The sequence below is a fragment of the Delphinus delphis genome, chromosome 8 (assembly GCF_949987515.2).
Source record: "Delphinus delphis chromosome 8, mDelDel1.2, whole genome shotgun sequence".
Lineage (NCBI taxonomy): Eukaryota > Metazoa > Chordata > Mammalia > Artiodactyla > Delphinidae > Delphinus > Delphinus delphis.
This window is the reverse complement of record NC_082690.1, coordinates 64,615,737-64,636,687: the sequence shown is the minus strand read 5'-3', so window position 1 is coordinate 64,636,687 and position 20,951 is coordinate 64,615,737. Positions and strand designations below refer to the sequence as shown.

Below are 20,951 nucleotides of genomic sequence, written 5' to 3'. Positions count from 1 at the left end.
CAGTGGTTGCACAAGGGACTAAAAATAACTGCATACATGGGCAGTTGGGGCAAATTATGTACAACAGGATACAAAAAACCCAAAAGCCCAACTGTCACTTCTGAGGTGTCAGGAGCAAAAGCAGGGTACGGCACATGATCCCTGCACACAGCACCACCAAGGGGGTGGGCAGATCATCCAAGCCACCCCTCCAGCTTGACCCCTGGACCCGCTCCTACCCTCACCCCATTTAAGGGGTCAACTCATTCCCCTCAGGGAGTGAGCAAGGGCACTTGTTACTTGTTTTCACTCCCTTGTGCTGCAGCATGAGTCCCAATAAAGCTTTGCCTGAATTTCTCATCTGGCTTCTTATCAATTTCTATTGATTAAAGAGTCCAAGAACCCGGGTGGGTAACAGAGGAGGAGCCACAAATAAGTGATTAACTTTGGGCTTTCCAAATGCCAAGGTGAGGATGGGTTATGGGTACTATGGTCCCAAACAGGGTGACTGCTGGGAAAGTAGTTGAGTGAGTAGTGAGGCTTGACTGGAGACAGACTGTGTGAAGGGGGATGTTGGAAGAATAATAGGATGGGTGCGTTGAGCCTGGATCATATAAAGCCTTAGCAGTCACACTAGGAAGAGTTTGTGCCCTACTGAGGATTCTGACTGGCAGGCTGTAGCATGACCAGAGCTGTGTGTCTGGCAGATTAATCTTGCTGTGTGAGTAGGGGAGACTAAAGGAAGGGGATGGCATTTCAAAAAGTTTTAATAATACTTATTTTTTGAGTAGATAATACATTCTTATGGTTCAAAACCCAAAAAGTACAAAACAATGTAAAATGAAACACTTCCCTTCTGTTCCCAATCCCTGTCATTCAGTTTCTGTCCCTAGAAGCAATAAAGTTTAACAGAATAATTTATTCTTCCAAAAATAGTATATGCATATACAAGAAAGAATAAAGTACATATTTCTTTTATTTTATCTTTTTTACACAGATGACAGCATATTACACACACCTGTTTTTTACATGTATCACTTTAATTCACACAACAAACATATGAGGCAAGTAATATCATTATCTCCATTTTACAGATGAAAAAATTAAGGCACAGAGAGGTTAAGAAATTTACCTAAAATTACAGATTTTGTAAATGGTAAAGTTGAGATTTGAACCTTGGGTGTCTGACTTCAGAGATCCATTCAGAGTTCCACTCAGAGCTGTTCTTTAATAAGTGACTTTGTTTCTTCTACATTTAATTTATTTATTTTTAATTTTATTTTTTTGAAGTATAGTTGATGTACAACATTATATAAATTACAGGTGTACGATGTAATGATTCACAGTTTTTAAAGGTTATAGTTCACTTATACTTAGTATAAAATATTGGCTATATTCCTTGTGTTGTACACTATATCCTTGTAGCTTATTTTCTACCTAATACTTTGTATCTCTTAATCCCCTACCCCTATATTGCTTTCTCCTACATTTTACTTGTATTTTCAGCTCAGATCTACTTTTTCATTTTTAAAAGCCAGCGTCCAAGAAGTAAATTCAGAACAAAGAATGATGACTTACCTTGAAATTTTATTTTATTTTTACTGTGGATTTTTTTCTCAATTTGAAAAATTGTGGTAAAATACACATAACATAAAAGTTACCATTTTCATCAAGTTTATGTGTACATTCAGAGGCATTAGGTACATTCATAATGTTCTGCAGCCACCACCACCATCCATCTCCAGAACTCTTTTTATTTTGCAAAATAGACACTCTATACCAATTAAACAATAACTCCTCATTCCTCTCCTCCCATCCCCAGCTCCTGGCAACCGCTTTTCTCTTTCTGTCTCTATGACTTTGACTATTCTAGGTACCATATGTAAGTAGAATCACACAGTATTAGTCTTTTTGTGACTGGCTTGTGTCTCAAAAAGACGTCGCATGATGTCCTCAAGCCTCATCCATGTTGTAGCATATGTCAAAATTTCCTTCCTTTTTCAGGCTGAATAATATCCCATTGTATCTATATACTACGTTTTACTTATTCATTCACCTATTGATGGACACTTGGGTTACTTCCATGTTTGAACTGTTACACACACAGTTTTGCACTTGCTTTTTATATTAGCGATATATCTTGGATTTTTTTCTGTATCAGTACCTAATGAGTCTCTTTTATTTTTTTCCTTGTCTTTTCTTCTTTCCTTGTCTTCCTGTTTTGTTTTGCAGATGCATAATATTTCAATATTTACAAGCTGTAGTTTCTTTAACCCGTTCCCTAAAGCTGGATATTTAGATTGTTTCCAGTTTTTTTTTTGGGGGGGCGGTGAAGGGGGTTTCTCTTACAAACAACACTGCAATACAAATATATATAATTTTGCAGTTAGTGTTGATTGAAGATACGCCATGACCTCATTCCAGCTTTCAAAGCAAGGTTTGGCTCTGTGAGTAGATCTGTGTGGACCTTTCCTAGGGGCTCATTTGCTCTGCTCTTGGGCTGATCTATTGTGATCATATCCTCCCTCCCTTTACTCTGGTGTTGCTTTTGTAAGGTACAGACTTGCAAGGTTAGCCCTGCTGTTCCTGCATTTCTCCAGGGAAGAACTACCACCCAAGGGAGTAATAAGGCAGGTAATCTGGTATCTTTCAAAATGATATTTTAAAAATATTTGTTGAATATATATTAAGCAAAGGGAAAGAAACTGATTTATTAATAAAAATTATATACTTTTTCTTTTATATTAAAAATAAAGGATTATTACATGCACTGTATATATCATTGTATTTTATATAATATGAATTTGTCTTTTTTCCCAGTTTTTCCATTATTAATATCATTATCCAGCAACACTCACTAAAGGTAGGGGTAACTTATAAGATACAGTTACAAAGTATTTTTCAAAACATGGTTAGTGATTTTCTGGATTTCGTGTAACCAGGATGTTTCACACTTTCAGTAACCTGTTCTTTTCCCAGCTTCCTTTTATAACTTTCTGAACCAAACAAGGGTTAAAAGTAGACAGAACTGTGCTATGCTTTACTCATTGTTAAAATTTTCAGAACCAATAGAATTTTCTAATGGATATTACGTGGACTGTGTGTGTGTGTGTGTGTGTGTGTGTGTGTGTGGTGTAGGTGTGGAGAGGGAGGGAAAGAGAGAGAGAGAGAGAAGAATGAGTGTAAGGTTTTTGGCATGAACTGAAAGCATGAAGTGCTTTCACTTACTGAGATGGGGAAAGCATGTGGAAGGGGCAGCATATTACGGGTGTAAATTAGAAATTTGATTTGGAATATGTTAACTTTGAGATGCCTCTTAGACCTCCAGATTGAGATGATAAGAAGTCAGTTGGATATACAAATCTGAGTTCAGGACAAGTTCAAGGCAGAGTTAATATATATGAAGTGCTTAAAATGGTACCTTACATATCCTTTTAAACAAGGCAGATCACGACACTCCTTTGTTCAAAATTCTACAGTGACTTTTCCTTTTATTCAGAGACAAAGACAAAATCTTTACAGTGCGGCTACAAGGCTCTCCGTGATCTGCTTCCCCTACCCCAACATATTCTACTTGGGTGATGGTAATGCTAGCTGCTATAACAAATAAACCCCACAGTACCAGTGGCTTCACACAATTGAAGTCTGTTTCTTGTTCACCAAAGAGCCCAGTGCGGGTATTCTTGGTCAGCTGGAAACTTTCCTCCATGTAGTTGATTCAAAGATCCAGGCTCCTCTGTCTTCTGTTTTGCCATTCCTTAGAACCTCATAATTCTCTACTTTTAGCTGGTGGAAGGCAAAAAAGAGAGAGGGAAGAAGCCTCATTTGTTTCTTAAAATTTTAATTAATTAATTAATCTCATTTGCTTATTTTTTAATTTCTTTTTTTTTAAATTGAAGTATAGTTGATTTACAATGCTGTGCCAATCTCTGCTGTATGGCAAAGTGACTCAGTTATACACATATGGACATTCTTTTTTTAATATTCTTTTACATTATGGTTTATCACAGGATATTGAATACAGTTCCCTGGGCTATACAGTAGGAACTTGTTGTTTATCCATCCTATATATAATAGTTTACATCTGCTAATCCCCAACTCCTGGTCCTTCTCTCCCCCAATCCCCTCCCCCTTGGCAGCCACAAGTTTGTTCTCTATGTCTGTGAGTCTGTTTCTGTTTTTTTTTTTTTTAAACCCCACATTTGTTTATTTATTTATTTTTGGCTGTGTTGGGTCTTCGTTTCTGTGCGAGAGCTTTCTCTAGTTGTGGCAAGTGGGGGCCACTCTTCATCGTGGTGCGCGGGCCTCTCACTATCGCGGCCTCTCTTGTTGTGGAGCACAGGCTCCAGATGCGCAGGCTCAGTAGTTGTGGCTCACAGGCCTAGTTGCTCCGCGGCATGTGGGATCTTCCCAGACGAGGGCTCGAACCCGTGTCCCCTGCATTACCAAGCAGACTCTCAACCACTGCGCCACCAGGGAAGCCCTTCCTGTTTCTGTTTTATAGATAGGTTCATTTGTTCCATATTTTAGATTCCACATGTAAGTGATATCATATGGTATTTGTCTTTCTCTTTATGACTTATTTCACTTAGTATGATAATCTCTAGTTGCATCCATGTTGCTGCAAATGGCAATAGTTCTTTCTTTTTTTATGGCTGTGTAGTATTCCACTGTATATATATCACATGTTCTTTATGCATGCATCTCTTGATGGACATTTAGGTTGTTTCCATGTCTTGGCTATTGTGAATAGTGCTGCTATGAACATAGGGGTGCATGTATCTTTTTGAATTATAGTTTTGTCTGGGTATATGCCCAGGAGTGGGATTGCTGGATCACATGGTAATTCTATTTTTAGTTTTCTGAGGAAGCTCTATACTGTTTTTCATAGTGGCTACACCAACTTACATTCCCACCAACAGTGTAGGAAGGGTTCCCTTTTCTCTCATTTGCTTCTTTTTTTATTTATTTTTTAAAATTTTGGCTGCACTGGGTCTTCGTTGTGGTGCGTGGGCTTCTCTCTAGTTGTGGTGTGCTGGCTGCAGAGCTCGTGGGCTCCAGAGCGCAGGCTCAGTAGTTGCAGTGTGTGGGCTTAGTTGCCCTGCGGCATGTGGGATCTTAGTTCCCCGACCAGGGATCGAACCCACGTCCCCTGCATTGGAAGGTGGATTCTTAACCACTGGACCACCAGGGAAGTCCCTTCATTTGCTTCTTCTTCTTTTTTTTTAATCATTTATTTGGTTGTGCTGGGTCTTAGTTGCGGCCGGCAGACTCCTTAGTTGCAGCTCGCAGCCTCCTTAGTTGTGGCATGTGAACTTTTAGTTGCAGCATGCACGTGGGATCTAGTTCCCTGACCAGGAATCAAACCTGGCCCCCTGCATTGGGAGCACGGAAGTCCACTGAGCCACCAGGAAGTCCCCCCTCATTTGCTTCTTAAATACACTAATCTAGCAATGACACACATAAAGTCCTTCACATATTCTATTGGTGAGAACCAGTCACATGACCAACATGTGAATGCAAGTGGGGTGGGAAACGTTGTCCCTGACCAGGCAGCTGCTTCCTAGGGACAACTCCACACACTGTGGAAGGGGAAACATGATTATTTGGTGAACTACAAGCCAACATCACCACACCTACCATCTTCTCCCACTCCTCCCACCCCCAACACTTCCCAGCCATCCTAACCTTCTTATTGCTCCTTGACCACTCCAGGCACACTTTTGCCTCATGCCCTTTCCTGGATTTATCTTCCCTCAGATGTCGACTTGCTGTCTCTCAGATCCTTCATTCTGAAGTGGGTGCCCCAGGTTGCCGCTTATTAAGAGTATATTATGTTCCAGATATTTAAAATTCCTTTCTTCATTCATTAAAAAAATTAATTTATGAATCTTAAAAGCAATCTTGTGGGGGGAAAGGTTGATTATTCTCATTCCAGAGAAGTTAACTGATGTGCCTCAGCTCATACAGCTAGTAGGAGTGGGAGTGAGGATTTAAACTGAAACTTAAAAGCATTCAGCTCTGTTTTTTTTCTCTGACTCTGGCAGAAGCAATCACTCTGCCAAACATATTTCCTACTGGGAAGGAGATCACTTTACAGTTGAGTATTCTGGGTCTCTGAGCAGTTACATTTCCCAGGGCAAATTAATACAGTCTTTCGTTTCTAACTTGTTTTATGAGTTGAGTTAGTGTGAGAGGTCTCCTAGCACCTGATCACCCTGGACACATTGGATAAAAAGTTTCTGGGCTTCAAACTGAGGATAATTAAGACTTTTTGAAGCCTCTTCTTCCACATGACTCCCAGAGTGATCATTCTAAGATGTGAGTCAGAGCTTGTCACTCCTCAGCTTTATTTTGTTTATTTTTTAAAAAATTAAGTCTCTATTTTTTTTTTAAATTTATTTATTTTTAAATTCTTGGCTGCGTTGGGTCTTCATTGTTGTGCGTGGGCTTTCTCTAGTTGCAGAGTGCAGGGGCTACTCTTCTTTGTGGTGTGTGGGCTTCTCATTGCAGTGCCTTGCACAGGCTTCAGTAGTTGTGGCACGCGGGCTTAGTTGCTCCGCAGCATGTGGGATTTTCCTGGACCAGGGCTTGAATCCGTGTAGCCTGCATTGGCAGGCGGATTCTTAACCACTGTGTCACCAGGGAAGTCCCTCCTCAGCTTTAATTCCTGCAGTTTACCATTCCTCTAACACAGGGTAAATTTACAGGGTAAATTCTTTAGCCTGGCATTGGAAGCCTTTCCTGCTCTGTCCCCCTCCTCTCTCCCTGGTTTTATCTCCTTTTAATTCTCTGTCTCCCAGAGAAGTGAATTACTTGTTGTTGCCTGTATGTACCATTTTAATCTGTCACTCCCTGTTGTTGCACACGCTGCCTGAAACATCCTTTCCTCCCCCTTTTACTTGAGAAATTCTTTTTGATCCTTTGGAACTCAGGTTGGATTATATCTCCTTCTGGAAGCCTTCCCTGACCATCCCCCAACCTGGAAAGATGCCCCTCTTCTGTGCCTTGTAACCATTTAGCTCTCTAAACCTCCTCTACTGTCTCTGCAACCCCAGCATGCAAGATAGGGTGAGGCATCACCCTAAATGCACTTTGTGAAGCTACCTTTTCTACACTTTTCTCTTACTAGTTCAGGCAGGTTACATACAAAGAGGAGCAGGTACTATGGTTCCAAGTGACATTGGCTGTGACCTCCAAGCCACCTCCCCCCCAACCAATACTTAAGAGAGGTACCCAGGAGAAAACGCAGGAGATAGCCCAGGGTCAGCCCTTGGGGAAGCCAGCTGCCTTCTAGGGCCTTTAGCAGCAGCCTGCTAGAGCAAACCCTAGGCACACCTCTTGCTGGAATAATAATATAATCTCTAATATTTATTGAGTGCCTTCTACTTCCAGGCACTATTCTGACTACTTAAACTGTATGCGTATTTATCTCATGTAATCTTCACAGAAAACATGACTGCTGGCTCCTGGAGATTGCCCAAGGTCACACAGTAAATGATAAAGTCCAGATTCAAATCTAAGCATTGTTTCTAGAGCCCATTTTAGTAACCACTATACATATTACCTTCTTGTTTTCTGATCTCCAGTTTCCTGCTTAGCTTCTGTAGGAAACCAAATCGCGGGGTCCCAACACAAGTAACAGGAGGCAAGTTTTTCTCCTCCTCATCTCCCACTTCTCTCAGGAGGACCGACTCAGGGATGGAACTGAGAATTCTCAGAAGCAGAAGGGGAGCTCCCAAGTGGCATGGGTCTCTGGAGGCTCTAGGAGAGAAAAAGGGACAGCCTGGTGCATGGGAAAAGGCCTGGCTGGACTGGGGGGGAGGGAGCGGGGACTAACCACGAGCCCAAGATTCTGGTCCAGGCTTTGTCTCTTAGACTCTATGTAACCTTGGGGAAAGCCCTTGCTTCTTTCTGAGCCTTAGTTTCCCCATTTGTAAGCCAAGGGTAAATATAGGGCGGGCAGATCCACCTCGGCCAAAAGAGGGGGAATCCTCAGCTCTACTCGGGAAAGGGCTGGGCGTGGACGTTAGGGAGCGGGGTCAGGGAGAAGGCGCTATCTGGGATCTAGGCCGGTGGGCTTCCTGGAGTTAGGATGAGGTGAGCTTCCGAGCTCAATCCTGCGACCCTATTGCTGTGACAGGGCCGGTCTAAACAGGAGATCGCCGGACCTCTAGTGGGAGGCGGAGCGTGGGCCAGGGTCCCGGCTCTGCGGGATGCGTCCATCCATCCCGCACCTCCTCTGCCTTCCCTAAAGGAGTCGCAGCCCCGAGGGGGTGGAGGTTGCGGGCGGCCCAGTAGTTGCCCGCCGCGCTGCGGAGACTGCCTGGGAAGCTGCGGCCAGCCTGCCCGAAGAGCATCACGTCATCTTTTCCGCGAGGCGCCCGCCCCCTCCCCGAAGGCGCCTGCGCAGGCGCGGTGGGAGGGGGCCGCGGTGGGGGTTCTCCTCAGCGCTTTACGCCCTTTTCCGGGCTACCTCCGTCCGCGGCGCTCTCGGCTGGCGGCGGCGGCGGCGGCGCGGAGGGGAAGGCGTCCAGGATGCGGCGCGGGGCGGCCCGGTGCCCCCCTGCCCCGTCACGGCAGCCGCGGCGGCCGCGGGGACCGGGCCAAGGCCGGGGGCGGCGGCCGGAGCCGCGGTAGCGTCGGCGCCGGCGGGAGGGGCGGCCTGAGGGCGGGCGGGCGCCCGGTGCGGGGGCTCCGCGCTCCGCACGGCCCGGCCCGGCTCGGCCCCGGCGCCATGAGCGGCGGCGGCGGCGGTGGAGGGGGCTCGGCGCCCAGTCGCTTCGCCGACTACTTTGTCATCTGCGGGCTGGACACTGAGACCGGGCTGGAGCCGGACGAGCTGTCGGGTGAGTGCTCGCTGAGCCCGGGGCTTCTTCCCCGCGGCCGCCAGGGACCCCTGAGGAAACCACCCCACCTCCGCTTTGTCCCGGGAGCAGGGCGAGGGTCGGTCGGAAGGACCCAGGGCGGGCGCGGGGTAGGGGGCGTCACTCTGGAGGAGGGGAAACGGACGAGGGGCTCTGAGCCTTGAGGGTTCCGAACGGCCCCTGCTCCCCGCTGAGCTGTGGCCAGGTCCTCCCGGATGAGGAGGAGAGAAGGGTTGTCTTCACAGTCTGGTGAAGGTTGAGTGACTTAGTATAAAATAAAGGGAAGCTTGTCCTCGAACACCCATTAGGGAGGGAAGAAGATATCCCACGTCCTGGTGAAAGTAAGTTCCACCCAGACTTAAAAAAAAAAAAAAAAAAAACCAAAAACTTGGTGAGTTTATCTGGCCTCTTCCCAAGAAGCCTGTGATTGCAGTTCCTCAAAACCGTTCTAACCCAGCGCTGGGCTGGGCCCCCTGGGTTGATGGGACGTGAAGTAATAAAGTGAACTTGGGCCACACCAAGGAGGGTGAGAACTCCCTTACATCTAGAAAGGGCTTGTACTCCGGGGCCGTGCCATATTTTATTGAAAATAATTTATGTCTTTTATGAGGCCAGCGTCATTTGTGAATAAAAGGGCAGCAGCCTAGTTGGAGAGCCTGGGTTGCGTAGTGATGCTTCTCAAGTCATCTTTCAAAGGGAAGTGGTGGAGAAGTGAAGATAGGGCCCAGATCAGATTTGGCACTAATTGCCCAAGAGTGTCAGAATTGTAAAATCCCATGAATTCCACTGCACCGGTGTCAGAGTTGTAAAATCCCCGCGAACTCCACTGCACCGTCATTGGAGCCTTTGAATCTCAAGGTTTGGAAAAGTTTTTGTCTGGAGTGTCCAGTTTGCACGTTTCATGTGGGTGGCGGTTTGTTGTGTCATCCTGATTTGATGAGAGATACTCCTTTTTACTGTTCTGTCATGATGTGTTTACTGTAAAGTTTCTCTCCTGAAGGTGATTATCCTGTTGACTAATTTTACTTTGCTTCGGAGGTGACAGGACAGGTTTTGTGTGGTTTTTTTCCCCCCATCAGAAAAATTTCAGTGTTTCTTATGAAAAAAAAAAAAAAGGTGCATACTTCGAAATGGACTTTTTTTTTTTAAGTGTGTTGTATCACATTTATTGATTTGCATATGTTGAACCTTTCTTAAATCCCAGGGATAAATCCCACTTGGTCATGGTGTATGATCCTTTTAATGTGTTATCGAATTTGGTTTGTTAATATTTTACTGAGAATTTTTACACCTATATTCATCAGGGATACTGGCCTATAGTTTTTTTTCCTTGTAGTGTCCTTACCTAGCTTTGGTATCAGAGTGGCCTCGTAAAATGAGTTTGGAAGTGTTCTGATCTCTTCAGTTTTTTGGAAGAGTTTGACAAAGATTGATGTTAATTCTTCTTTAAATGTTTGGTAGAATTCACTAGGGATACCATCTGGTCCTTGGTTTTTCTTTGTTGGGAGGTTTTTGATTACTGATTCAATTTCCTTACTTATTATTGGTTTGTTCAGATTTTCTATTTTCTCATGATTCCGTCTGGTAGGTTGTACGTTTCTAGAAATTTATCCATTTCTTTTAGATTGTCCTATTTGTCAAAATGGACTTCTAAAAAAGTGATAAATTGATGACCTTTAGCAAGGTCAGAGCAAATACACTATTTCCTCAAATCAATAGCAGAGCAGGTGGAGAAAAAATCATGAATCAGTAATAGAGTTAATACTAGGCCTCTTGTTGGAGTAGTTTTTCACTTTTTTAGGTCTTCAAATTTTTATAATACTGATGTTAATTTTTCATCTGTGTTTCCTATTTGTTAAATTTGTGACTTTGCGATGTGTCAATAGTTGTTGGAATTCAGTTCATGGTACTGGAACTAGAAGGGACCTCAGAGAGGAAAATGAGGCCCAGGAAGGACAGTAGGGCCTATGTCCTGCTAGTTAATTGCTTGACTTTGATCCAGTGCTCCTCTCGTGACACTAAACTGCATCTCATTGCTTGGCTGGGTCTTTAGAAAACACTAACATGTTGAGAAAGACTAAAAATGACACAGTTCTCCCCAGTAAAAGAAACTTTAAACTGGTGGAATAAACCAGTGTGATTTTTATGTTGTGCTTTTAAGTGTCTATTAAATTTTATAGACATTCGATTTTCAAAAATAAAGAGAATGTTTTGCAAATGATAAAGCTTAGGAGTGGAGCCGGGAAGTGATTTGTCAGTGAGAGCATGGGTTTTGGGGTTAAACATTCTTGCTCTGCTGTTGACTAATTCTGTGACTGGGGGCCAAGTTAGATAACTCTGCTGGGGTCCTCATCTATGAAAAAGAGAATGTAAATAAAAAGTGTCTCATCAAGTAGATTCTCAAAAGGTTAATTCTCTTTTAGTGAATATCTGTTAATTATGTGGCTTTTCAGCAAGCTCAAATTGTATACCTGTGAAAGCTTATTGAGAGAATAAAGAAGGGGGGGGGATGAGCTGTATAAAATGTGTAAGGAAGGGTATTTTTCTATCTTTTTAAGTGTGGTTGCAGTAGTGGAATGTCAAGACTATTTATTCAATAGGTGGCCTTTGTTAGAATAAGCACTGATTGAAGGATTTCTTCTTTTCCTTCATTTCATTTCTGGTGGGTTGATAGGGGAATCTGGACTACCCAGAGGGAATCTTTGAGGAAAACAAAACAGAATACAAATAGCTCTTTGAGGGTCAGTCTTGAGACTCTCCAGGGTGCATTTTCTCTCTGCCTTATAGCTCCTAAACTGATGATAGTAAATGAAACTACAGGAAATTGTGAATTGCACCCAGGTTCTCTAGGGAGGTACCAAGGAGTCTATGTTCTCTCCAAGCAAATTAAGTTATATACATCAGATAGCTTCTATACTCTAGGAGTGAATCCAGAACAAGCAGATCAGAGATGCTCAGTGTTCCTTCTGGCTTTATGGAGAAAGTTTAAGATTCATTTTTTTCTGTTTGCAGCAATAAACATAGAGCTTGCTGTGTTGAATATAGACTCTGATCATTGAATTTATAGGAGTCTCTCCATGTCACCTCTCCCCTTTCCTCTAGACTTAAGCATTTAGGCAAGTCATGTAGTTATTTGTTGTGCAAGGAACACAGGAAGATATGAAAATTAATTTTGTTTTCTCTTCTGGTTAGTTGAGGGAGTACTTTGGGTTGAAGGAGAGAAAGGTAATCTATTGGTGAAGCAGAAGTCTAGCCAACTTTGAGAAATGGTATCTGCTTGTTAGCTTTTTGAGTTTGTCAAGGAGATAAGCAAATCTGGAAGAAACATTTTTGATTTTGGTTTTTCATTATTGTTGGCCCATTCTAAGTGGGGCAGATGGTAGTAGAGTCCAGTCCCTCTTTCTGCCTCTTTGATGGATGGGTGTTTTGGGCATATTCATTTTCCATTTTTCTTCTTATGGTCACCACCAGGTAACTGCAGGAGAAGGTTTACCATGACATGGGACTCCTGAGTTTACGTTCCCTATCTCTGCCTGAGAGTTAAGTTTCCAGAATGCTAGTAACCTATTTCTTACTATGGAATCTTTACGTTCCTCTGCACTGACCTGCACCCAGCATTGAGATATAAGTATCCTAGGTTTATGCATCCACTACTGCAGTTTCCCAGGCTCTGAGTGGTGGGTCTTACCAAGAATTGAAGAGAGGGCTTAGGAACATAGATAGTTGGGAAACTGGCCAGTGTCCTGTATGAACCTGCTTAGAACATTGACATACCCTGAAATCATCTCTTAATGTCACCATTAGAAGAGAGAAAAAATGCTCCCTGTCCAGGAAAGCCAGAGGACTGGTCAGATCATACTTCTCCTTAACTATATTGGGCAATGAAATTAGAACAACAGAATCATGGAATGTCAAACATGGAAGCTCTCTTAGAGACTATATAACCTTCTGACTTTACAGATGAGGAAACTGAGGCTCTGAGAAAGTTGGAGAATATTTGTCTCCCTTGCCACGTTTTATCCTTCTTTTCTGCTACTGGAGTGCTGCTTTGCATGCTTTGCAGTAGTTTGATGAGTGTGGGGGAGACAAGTAAAATACTTGTCTGGCAGGGGTGGGAGCAGACATGGCAATTTTGTCTAGTGCAGGTTTCCGTTTCATGTTAAGCAAGAATACTGTGCATGATTATCAAGAGAGAGATCTTAATTTTTTTTTTTTTGCGGTATGCGGGCCTCTCACTGTTGTGGCCTCTCCCGTTGCGGAGCACAGACTCCGGACGTGCAGGCTCAGTGGCCATGGCTCATGGGCCCAGCTGCTCTGTGCCATTTGGGATCTTCCCGGACCGGGGCACGAACCCGTGTCCCCTGCATCGGCAGGTGGACTCTCAGCCACTGCGGCACCAGGGAAGCCCGAGATCTTAATTTTTTTAGCTTTTTCTTTTTTAATATATTTAAAAAAAATAGTTTTATTTATTTTTGGCTGCTTTGGGTCTTTGTTGCTGTGCGCGGGCTCTTCTCTTGTTGCAGTGAGTGGGGGTTACTCTTCGTTGCGGTGCGCGGGCTTCTCATTGCGGTGGCTTCTCTTGTTGAGGAGCACGGGCTCTAGGTGCGTGGGCTTCAGTAGTTGTGGTGCACTGGCTCAGTAGTTGTGGCTCACGGGCCTATTTGCTCCGTGGCATGTGGGATCTTCCCAGACCAGGGTTTGAACCTGTGTCCCCTGCGTTGACAGGCGGATTCCCAACCACTGCGCCACCAGGGAAGCCTAGCTTTTTCTTTTAATGTAATTTCACACCAAACATTGACATGAATGGTACAAAGAACTTCAGTACATCCTTTTTCCAGATTCACTGTTAACATTTTGCTCCAGTTGCTTTATCACTTATATATGTGTCTTATCTTTCTCTCTCTAATATATAAAAAATCTTTATTGAGATTTAATTCTATTTAAAGTACACAATTCAGTGTTTTTTAGTATATTCACAGAGTTGCGAAATCATGACTAAAGTCAATTTTAGAATATTTTCATCACTCTCCCCCCAAAACCTATACCGTTTAGCAGTTACTTCCCATATCCTTCCAACTCCCTAACATCCCAGCTTTAAGCCACCACTAATCTACTTTTTTTTTTCCTCCTTGGGTGAAAAAACTTTTATTTTCTTATCACCAAATCAGTACTAGTTCACATCATTATTCTTCACATCCATGATAATAAGAAAAACTTAATCTCTTCATAGTAGTTAACATTTTAATATAGATCCTTCTAAACCTTTTATTAAAATGAAAGTTATTTTTGTTATTGTACTTATAATTTCGTAAAAACAGGTGCTGATGAGTTGGAGAAAGAAGAGAGTTTGAGGGCAGTAGGTTGATTGGGAACCACTAATCTACCTTTGATCTTTATGGATTTGTCTATTCTGGACATTACATATAAATGGAATCACAATATATGGTCTTTTGTGATTGGCTTCTTTCACCTAGCATGTTTTCAAGGTTCATCTATGTTGTAGCATGTATCAGTATATCATTTCTTTTTATGGCTGAATGATATTGTATAAATATACCACATTTTACTTATCGTAAGTTGATGGACATTGGGTTATTTATATACTTTTTGGTTATTATAAATAATGCTACTGTAAACATTTGTGTACATATTTTTGTGTGGACATATGTTTTCATATCTCTTAGGTATATACCTAGGAGTGGAATAGCTGAGTCATGTGGCAATTGTATGTTTAACCTTTTGAGAAATTGCAGACTCTTTTCCAAAACAGCTGCACTGGTTTACATTTCCACTAGCAGTGTTTGAGGGTTCCACACTCTATATCCTCACCAACACTTATTATCTTTTTGATCATGGGCATCCTAGTGGGTGTAAAGTGGTTATCTCAGTGTGATTTTGATTTGCATATTCTTGGTGACTAAGAAGGATATCTTATTTAAAAGAAAAAAAAAGTTATCTCTTCTCAGAGATGAAGTGGGTATAAAAAGTTTGATGAGCCAGTTTCAAACAGGGAGTCAATTTGAAATAACCTTAATTTTTATTTTCCTCTACCAGTCTGGTCAATTCAGCACAGATTCTCTCATGATCATTTTATAAAGGCATCCCTGCTCTGAAGCTCAGACTCCTAGCTGAAGCAAAACTCAAATCCTGGTAGCTTACCTCAGGCATCTGTGGATACTTCCAGAGTTCAGGGTAGAAGGGGGAGATTTCCTAAGTTAGGTCATGTGTTTCCTTTTATAAGGTAGAGCAAATAAGAAGTCAAGAGGAGACACTACTAGCACACAGAAAACAATTACAGAGCAGCCCCAAGGTGATTTAAAATTATATGCTAAATTTAGTTGGAGAGGCTATATTTTTAACATAAGAGCACCCTACTTCACACTCTCTCAGGTAGGGAGGATCACACTGAAGGTAAGTGGATTTTACTTTAATAACAATGGGGCTCTGCTCCTCTCTTCTTAGGAGGAAATCCCGAGTCACAGTGTTTCGTGCTTAAACCAAGTTCTTAGACTCTGTTCCGCCCTTCCTTCCTTCTGTACTAGATTATAAATAGTTTTCTTTGCCTAGGGCCTCCTTCGGCAATACCCATTTCTAGTCCTATATCCTTTTATAAGCTTGTTGTTTTTTGCTAACTCTGGAGGAAGGTGTACTTGTACTTGGCTTGGCTTCTCAATTCCTGTTGGCATCTCAATTCCTGTTGCCAAATTCTGGATTTGAATTACTGTCAGGTGGTCTTAGAGGTCTCTTAGGAACCTAGGTACACATGAGGGAACCTATGTTGATATGTTTTAGGTTACTGCTGATACGGCATAGGACCTAGTAAAAGAGAGAAAGCCTTGCCCTTTAGAAGCTGGTGACTTCTTGTGGAATTCAGTGATTACACAGAGACTATCGTTGCCAGATTTTTAGGTTTAGTTCTCAAAAGTTATTAAGTGAGGCAGTTACTGGTCAAATGTCTATGTTCCAGATGTTTTGTAATGACTGATTTTAGTTTAGAGTATACAGAACCCTGGACTGGGTTTGTGAGTGTCAGAGTCCTGTCGTGGTGGAAAACGAGGGCATGTGCTAGCTTTCAAGCTGTTTTCTTCCAAGTGTGCTTCCAAGGGGTCGGGTATGGCTCCAGGAAGTTAGATGGGAACAGCTATGGTTTAGACCATCAAGTTTCTCAAATGTTATACTTAGGATATTTGCTTGATGGTCATCCACGGGATCTATCATAGTTTCTTGTTAAAGAGAGCCAGGTTAGTAATTCTTGTTTGTTTCTTTTGTTCATTAGTATGATGGGCAATTCAGGTCAAAATTTTGCTAGGCCATCTGTGGTCTACTGAATGGGCTGAACTAGCTGCGTTAATCTAAAATGTTTTCATGGAGTGCTGAGAGGCTGTGAGCAGGGAGAAGATGTGTGGAGCTTCCTCTTATTAAGCTTCATCCCTCTGTGAGTGTGGGATTTCTTGTTTTCTAAACTACTTCTAGGTGGCAAAACATAATATAAGTGTGCATTCATTTATATTGGTCACAGAATCAAAAACTGTCAGAGCTAGGTCTGAGATAGTCCAGCCACCACTTTTGACAAATGGTAATGATTAATATTTGTAAATGATTTAATAGTTTTTGGGCTTCCCTGGTGGCACAGTGGTTGAGAATCTGCCTGCCAGTGCAGCAGACACGGGTTCGAGCCCTGGTCTGGGAAGATCCCACATGCCGCGGAGCAACTAAGCCCTTGAGCCACAACTATTGAGCCTGCGCGTCTGGAGCTTGTGCTCTGCAACAAGAGAGGCCGCGACAGTGAGAGGTCCGTGCACCGCGATGAAGACTGGCCCCTGCTCGCCACAACTAGAGAAAGCCCACACACAGAAGCGAAGACCCAACACAGCCAAAATTAAATAAATAAATAAATAAAATAAAAAAAAAAAAAAAGATGTAATAGTTTTAAAACAGTTTTTAATATTTTCAGTCCCATTTGAAAATATAATTTTTTGTCCACTGTTACCCAGAAAGTTAGAAAGAACTGTTAGAATCCAGGTCTTCTGTCTGCTATCTCACCAGTGATGAGATTATTCTTTTTTTTTTTTTTTTTTTTTGGCTGCATCATATGGCTTTTGGGATCTTAGTTCCCCGACCAGGGATTGAACCTGAGCCCTCGACAATGAAAGCCCAGAGTCCTAACCACTGGACTGCCAGGGAATTCCCGAGATTATTCTTTTAAAATGATAGATTTGGGTATATTGAAGCAATGGCTTAATCATCGAGTGGCAGAGCTGTGGCATGGCCTCTTTGATCAGTCCCCAACCCACAATGCAGTAGAGGAACTCTGTCAGGGGAGGAGTCAGGTCACTCGTTTTTTGAATTGTAGTTAAGGCTGGTTGTTATTTTATATATATATATTTTCCTGTCTCCCCATTCTTATCAGTTCTGGAAATGTTTTTCTTAGACCAAATAGTTACTGGGGCTTTGTTTCTAAGAAGTTCTGTTTTTTGTGTGGCTGTTTCAGGATGTTTTATGCTGTTTGTCTGAGGTCTGTTTTCTTTGAAAAGAAAAAAAAGAGGTTTGCACCTACTAACCTCAGAAATCCCTCAGTGTAACCTGCAGGTTGCATCTTTTTGTGGTTATTGTTGGGTGCTGGCTATGACTTCTGATTTACCATATTCTTTATAATGAAAGGTAATGGGAAGCAACTAAGAAACTTTCAGGATTTTTTGTATTTAATTTAATTTATTTTTTTATACAGCAGGTTCTTATTACTTATCTATTTTATACGTATTAGTGTATACATGTCAATCCCAATCTCCCAATCCATCCCACCACCACCACCTCCCCTGCCACTTTCTCCCCTTGGTGTCCATACGTTTGTTCTCTACATCTGTGTCTGTATTTCTACCCTGCAAACCGGTTCATCTGTACCATTTTTCTAGGTTCCACATATATGCGTTAATATACGATATTTGTTTTTCTCTTTCTGACTTACTTCACTCTGTATGACAGTCTCTAGATCCATCCACGTCTCTACAAGTGACCCAATTTCGTTCCTTTTTATGGCTGAGTAATATTCCATTGCATATACGTACTACATCTTCTTTATCCATTCGTCTGTCAATGGGCATTTAGGTTGCTTCCATGACCTGGCTATTTGTAAAGAAACTTTCAGGATTTTTAAAGTCAGGAAGACAGAGAAGGAAATGATTTAGAAATAATAATCATAAGCTAGGATTTATAAGTGGATAAACCCAATTTACAACAAATTACATTCATTAAAAACAGTAATACATTAGAATTACTCTCCAGGAATGTCAAAAGAATTGGTTCCTTTCTCAGTTGTGTCATCTCTGGTGTCCTTTTTTTCTTTATTTTTGTAGTTTTAGAATAATGGCTTTCTAAGAATGTCATGAAGATAGGTATTAATTATTGTTATATTGTTGAAGAAAACCAGAGGTTTTATTTTGAGTAAGTTAAATGTCTCTTTTCTAGTTTTCCCCATAGTCTTTTTTTTTTTAATTTAAAAAAGTTTTATTTATTTATTTTTTGGCTGCATCAGGTCTTAGTTGTGGCACGCGGGATCTTTTGTTGCAGCGCGTGGGCCCTTTGTTGCAGTGTGTGGGCTTCTCTCTAGTTGTGGCACACAGGTTCATTAGTTGTGGTGTGCGAGCTCATTAGTTGTGGAGCATGGGCTTAGTTGCCCCATGGCATGTGGGATCTTAGTTCCCTGACCAGGGATCAAACAGACGTCCCCTGCATTGCAAGATGGATTCTTAACCACTGGACCACTAGGGAAGTCCCTTCCCTGGAGTCTTTATTTGACAATGACCATTACATTAAAATTTTTTTTCCTGATTATAAAAACCGTAGGTTATTATACAAATTAAAAAATTACAGAACTATGTTATAACTTCTCTTGTCCCAGAGTCAGGTAGACAAATTTCTGAGCTTTGCTAGAAGAAATGCTTTACATAGTAGGTATTTGATAAAGATTTGTATTAATTATGAAAAGGTAAAGGCTGCTTATTCAGATTTTCAAAGAATTGTATGTAATCATATATATATGTATTTCTGATATAAGGCATAGTACTTAACTTTTTAGAACTTAAAGAAGCCAGACTTCCACAACTTTTCTAAGTGCTGAGTAATAAAGAAGGTGGGGTCTGTAGAGGAGGAGAGTAGCAATGATTGTTTACCCATACTCAAAAAGCTGAGGGCCAACGTCAGATTTAGAGGTAAGATGGTGATGTGAGAGGCATTTTGTATTGCACTGTGATTATTTTGTAATTTTTAATGTATAAAGCTAAATTTTATAATAGTTCAGATGAACCTTTTTTTTTTTTTTTAAATGAATCTAGTTTTAGTTTATTTAACCAGTCCCATGGACTTAGGATCACAATCTCTTATTGGGAAAAATAAAACGAATACCTAGACGTATCACCTGCTAAACTGACATCCATCCAGTTTTGCTTAGCTCTGAGGTTCTGTATGTTCAAATGGTATTTAATCCCTTTCTTTGCTAAGTAATTAAGCTAGCATTCTTCTTTTACCCCCATTTTCTCACATCTCTGTGAAACACATTCTTTCCACTGCACTTTTATTGTGTGGAAAGTTGGTATTTAAGCATCTGTAGTTTTTTTTTTTTTTTTTTTTGTTATATACACTTACTTGTTTTATTTTCAGATTCCACATATAAGTGATAACGTACAGTATTTGTCTTTCCCTGTCTAATTTATTTCACTAAGCATAATACCCTCTAGGTCCATCGACACTGTTGTGAATGGCAGAATATTTCCATTGTATTCAATATATATTATATCTTCTGTATCCATTCATCTGTTAATGGACAAGCATGTCCGTTTCACATCTTGGCTATTGTAAATAGTGGTGCTATGAATATTGGAATGCATGTATCTTTTCAAAGTAGTGTTTTCCTTTTCTTCAGATATATACCCAGGAGTAGAATTGCTGGATCGAAGCATCTGTAGTTTTATCTTCTAGAAGAATGTTTAGTGTTTTGTGGAGGATTGTTGGTCTCCTGGTCCAGCTCTGTTGGCTGCTTAGCTCAGTTGGTTATGAGTGTGATGAATTTAAAAAGGCCAGGGTCATTGAGTCAGTCTTCGTAAGGACCAGTTAGCTTTGTTCTACCCACTTTTGTACTAGCCTCTGCTGACCATCCCACTCACAAGTACACTGTAGTTAATGGGGAACACAGACAAGGAAATGAGGCTAGAGTAAACTGTTCAATCCCTCATAACTAAATTAATAGCTATTTATTGTTTAGTGAATACATTTCAATTCTAGGTACCAAATGACATTATCCTCGCTTTACGGATTAGGAAACTAAAGTGCAGGGAATTTAAATAACATGCTTGAGTTCCCATAGCAAGAATTAGGAACCTTTTTTCCCTGTCTCTAAAGTCCTCTACCATATACCTTTCTGTTATTGAAAGACCAACTTAGTGATGGGACAGTTGTTTGCATACATGTGTGAGATAGAGTTGCTGTTCTTGTGGAGCTCATAGTCTTCTGACAAGTCAGGCATACATAAACCAATAGCTGTGGAAGAGGATCAGTTCCTTAAGTGAGGAGCAGATAATGAGGTGTTGCTGGGGTTCAGGAGAGGGAAAGAGTATTCTGTTCTCTAGCTTTGTAGTTTATGTCTTGCAAAATTTGCTGTAGAGGGCTTAGCTCTGGCTGTGACCCTGAACAAAAACATGGTCTCTCATGTATTCATTGATTAGTTCAATGCTCATTTAATATGTACAAAAACACCTTTGGCCTATACATAAGTTACAGACTCTGAGGTTTGGAAAAAACATATTTGAAGGTCAACCATGTAAGGAGTGGATTTTCTCTCTCTAAAAATAAAACTTTAAATTATAAAGTACATTTCTTATAGGGAACTTAGAAATTATAGAAAGATACAGAAATAAGTCACTCACGAGTGACTATTCAGAATTAAGCTTGTAGCATTTTGATGTCTTTTTGTAGTTCCTTCCAATTCTTAAAAGTTCGTATTGCAGTCTGCCTTAAGCACAAGTCCTAAGTATATAGCTTGATGTATTTTTACATATGTTTACATGTGTATAGTCATCACCAATATTCTTTCCAGTTTTTACTATATGTGGG

At 41.3% G+C, this 20,951-nt stretch overlaps 1 protein-coding gene and 1 long non-coding RNA gene across 5 annotated transcripts in view; one reads left to right on the top strand and one right to left on the bottom strand.

Moving 5' to 3' along the window:
• Nucleotides 1–3,136: 3,136 nt before the first annotated feature.
• LOC132429108 (uncharacterized) lies at nucleotides 3,137–8,313 on the bottom strand. Its single transcript, XR_009520287.1, has 3 exons — nucleotides 8,151–8,313; nucleotides 7,547–7,743; nucleotides 3,137–3,765 (listed from the first exon to the last, which is right to left on the bottom strand). It is a non-coding gene; the product is annotated as an uncharacterized lncRNA (long non-coding RNA).
• Nucleotides 8,314–8,419: 106 nt separating this feature from the next.
• The window catches only part of DENND5A (DENN domain containing 5A), a 108,712-nt gene continuing 96,180 nt past the window's right edge, over nucleotides 8,420–20,951 (top strand). Inside the window, exon 1 of one of the 4 annotated variants that reach the window (XM_060018465.1) lies at nucleotides 8,420–8,828. In XM_060018465.1, the coding sequence (XP_059874448.1) occupies nucleotides 8,717–8,828 (112 nt within the window). In that variant the 5' untranslated portion in view covers nucleotides 8,420–8,716. The remainder of the gene's footprint in view (nucleotides 8,829–20,951) is intronic. The other 3 variants (XM_060018467.1, XM_069540944.1, XM_060018464.1) reach the window with 3 other exon arrangements.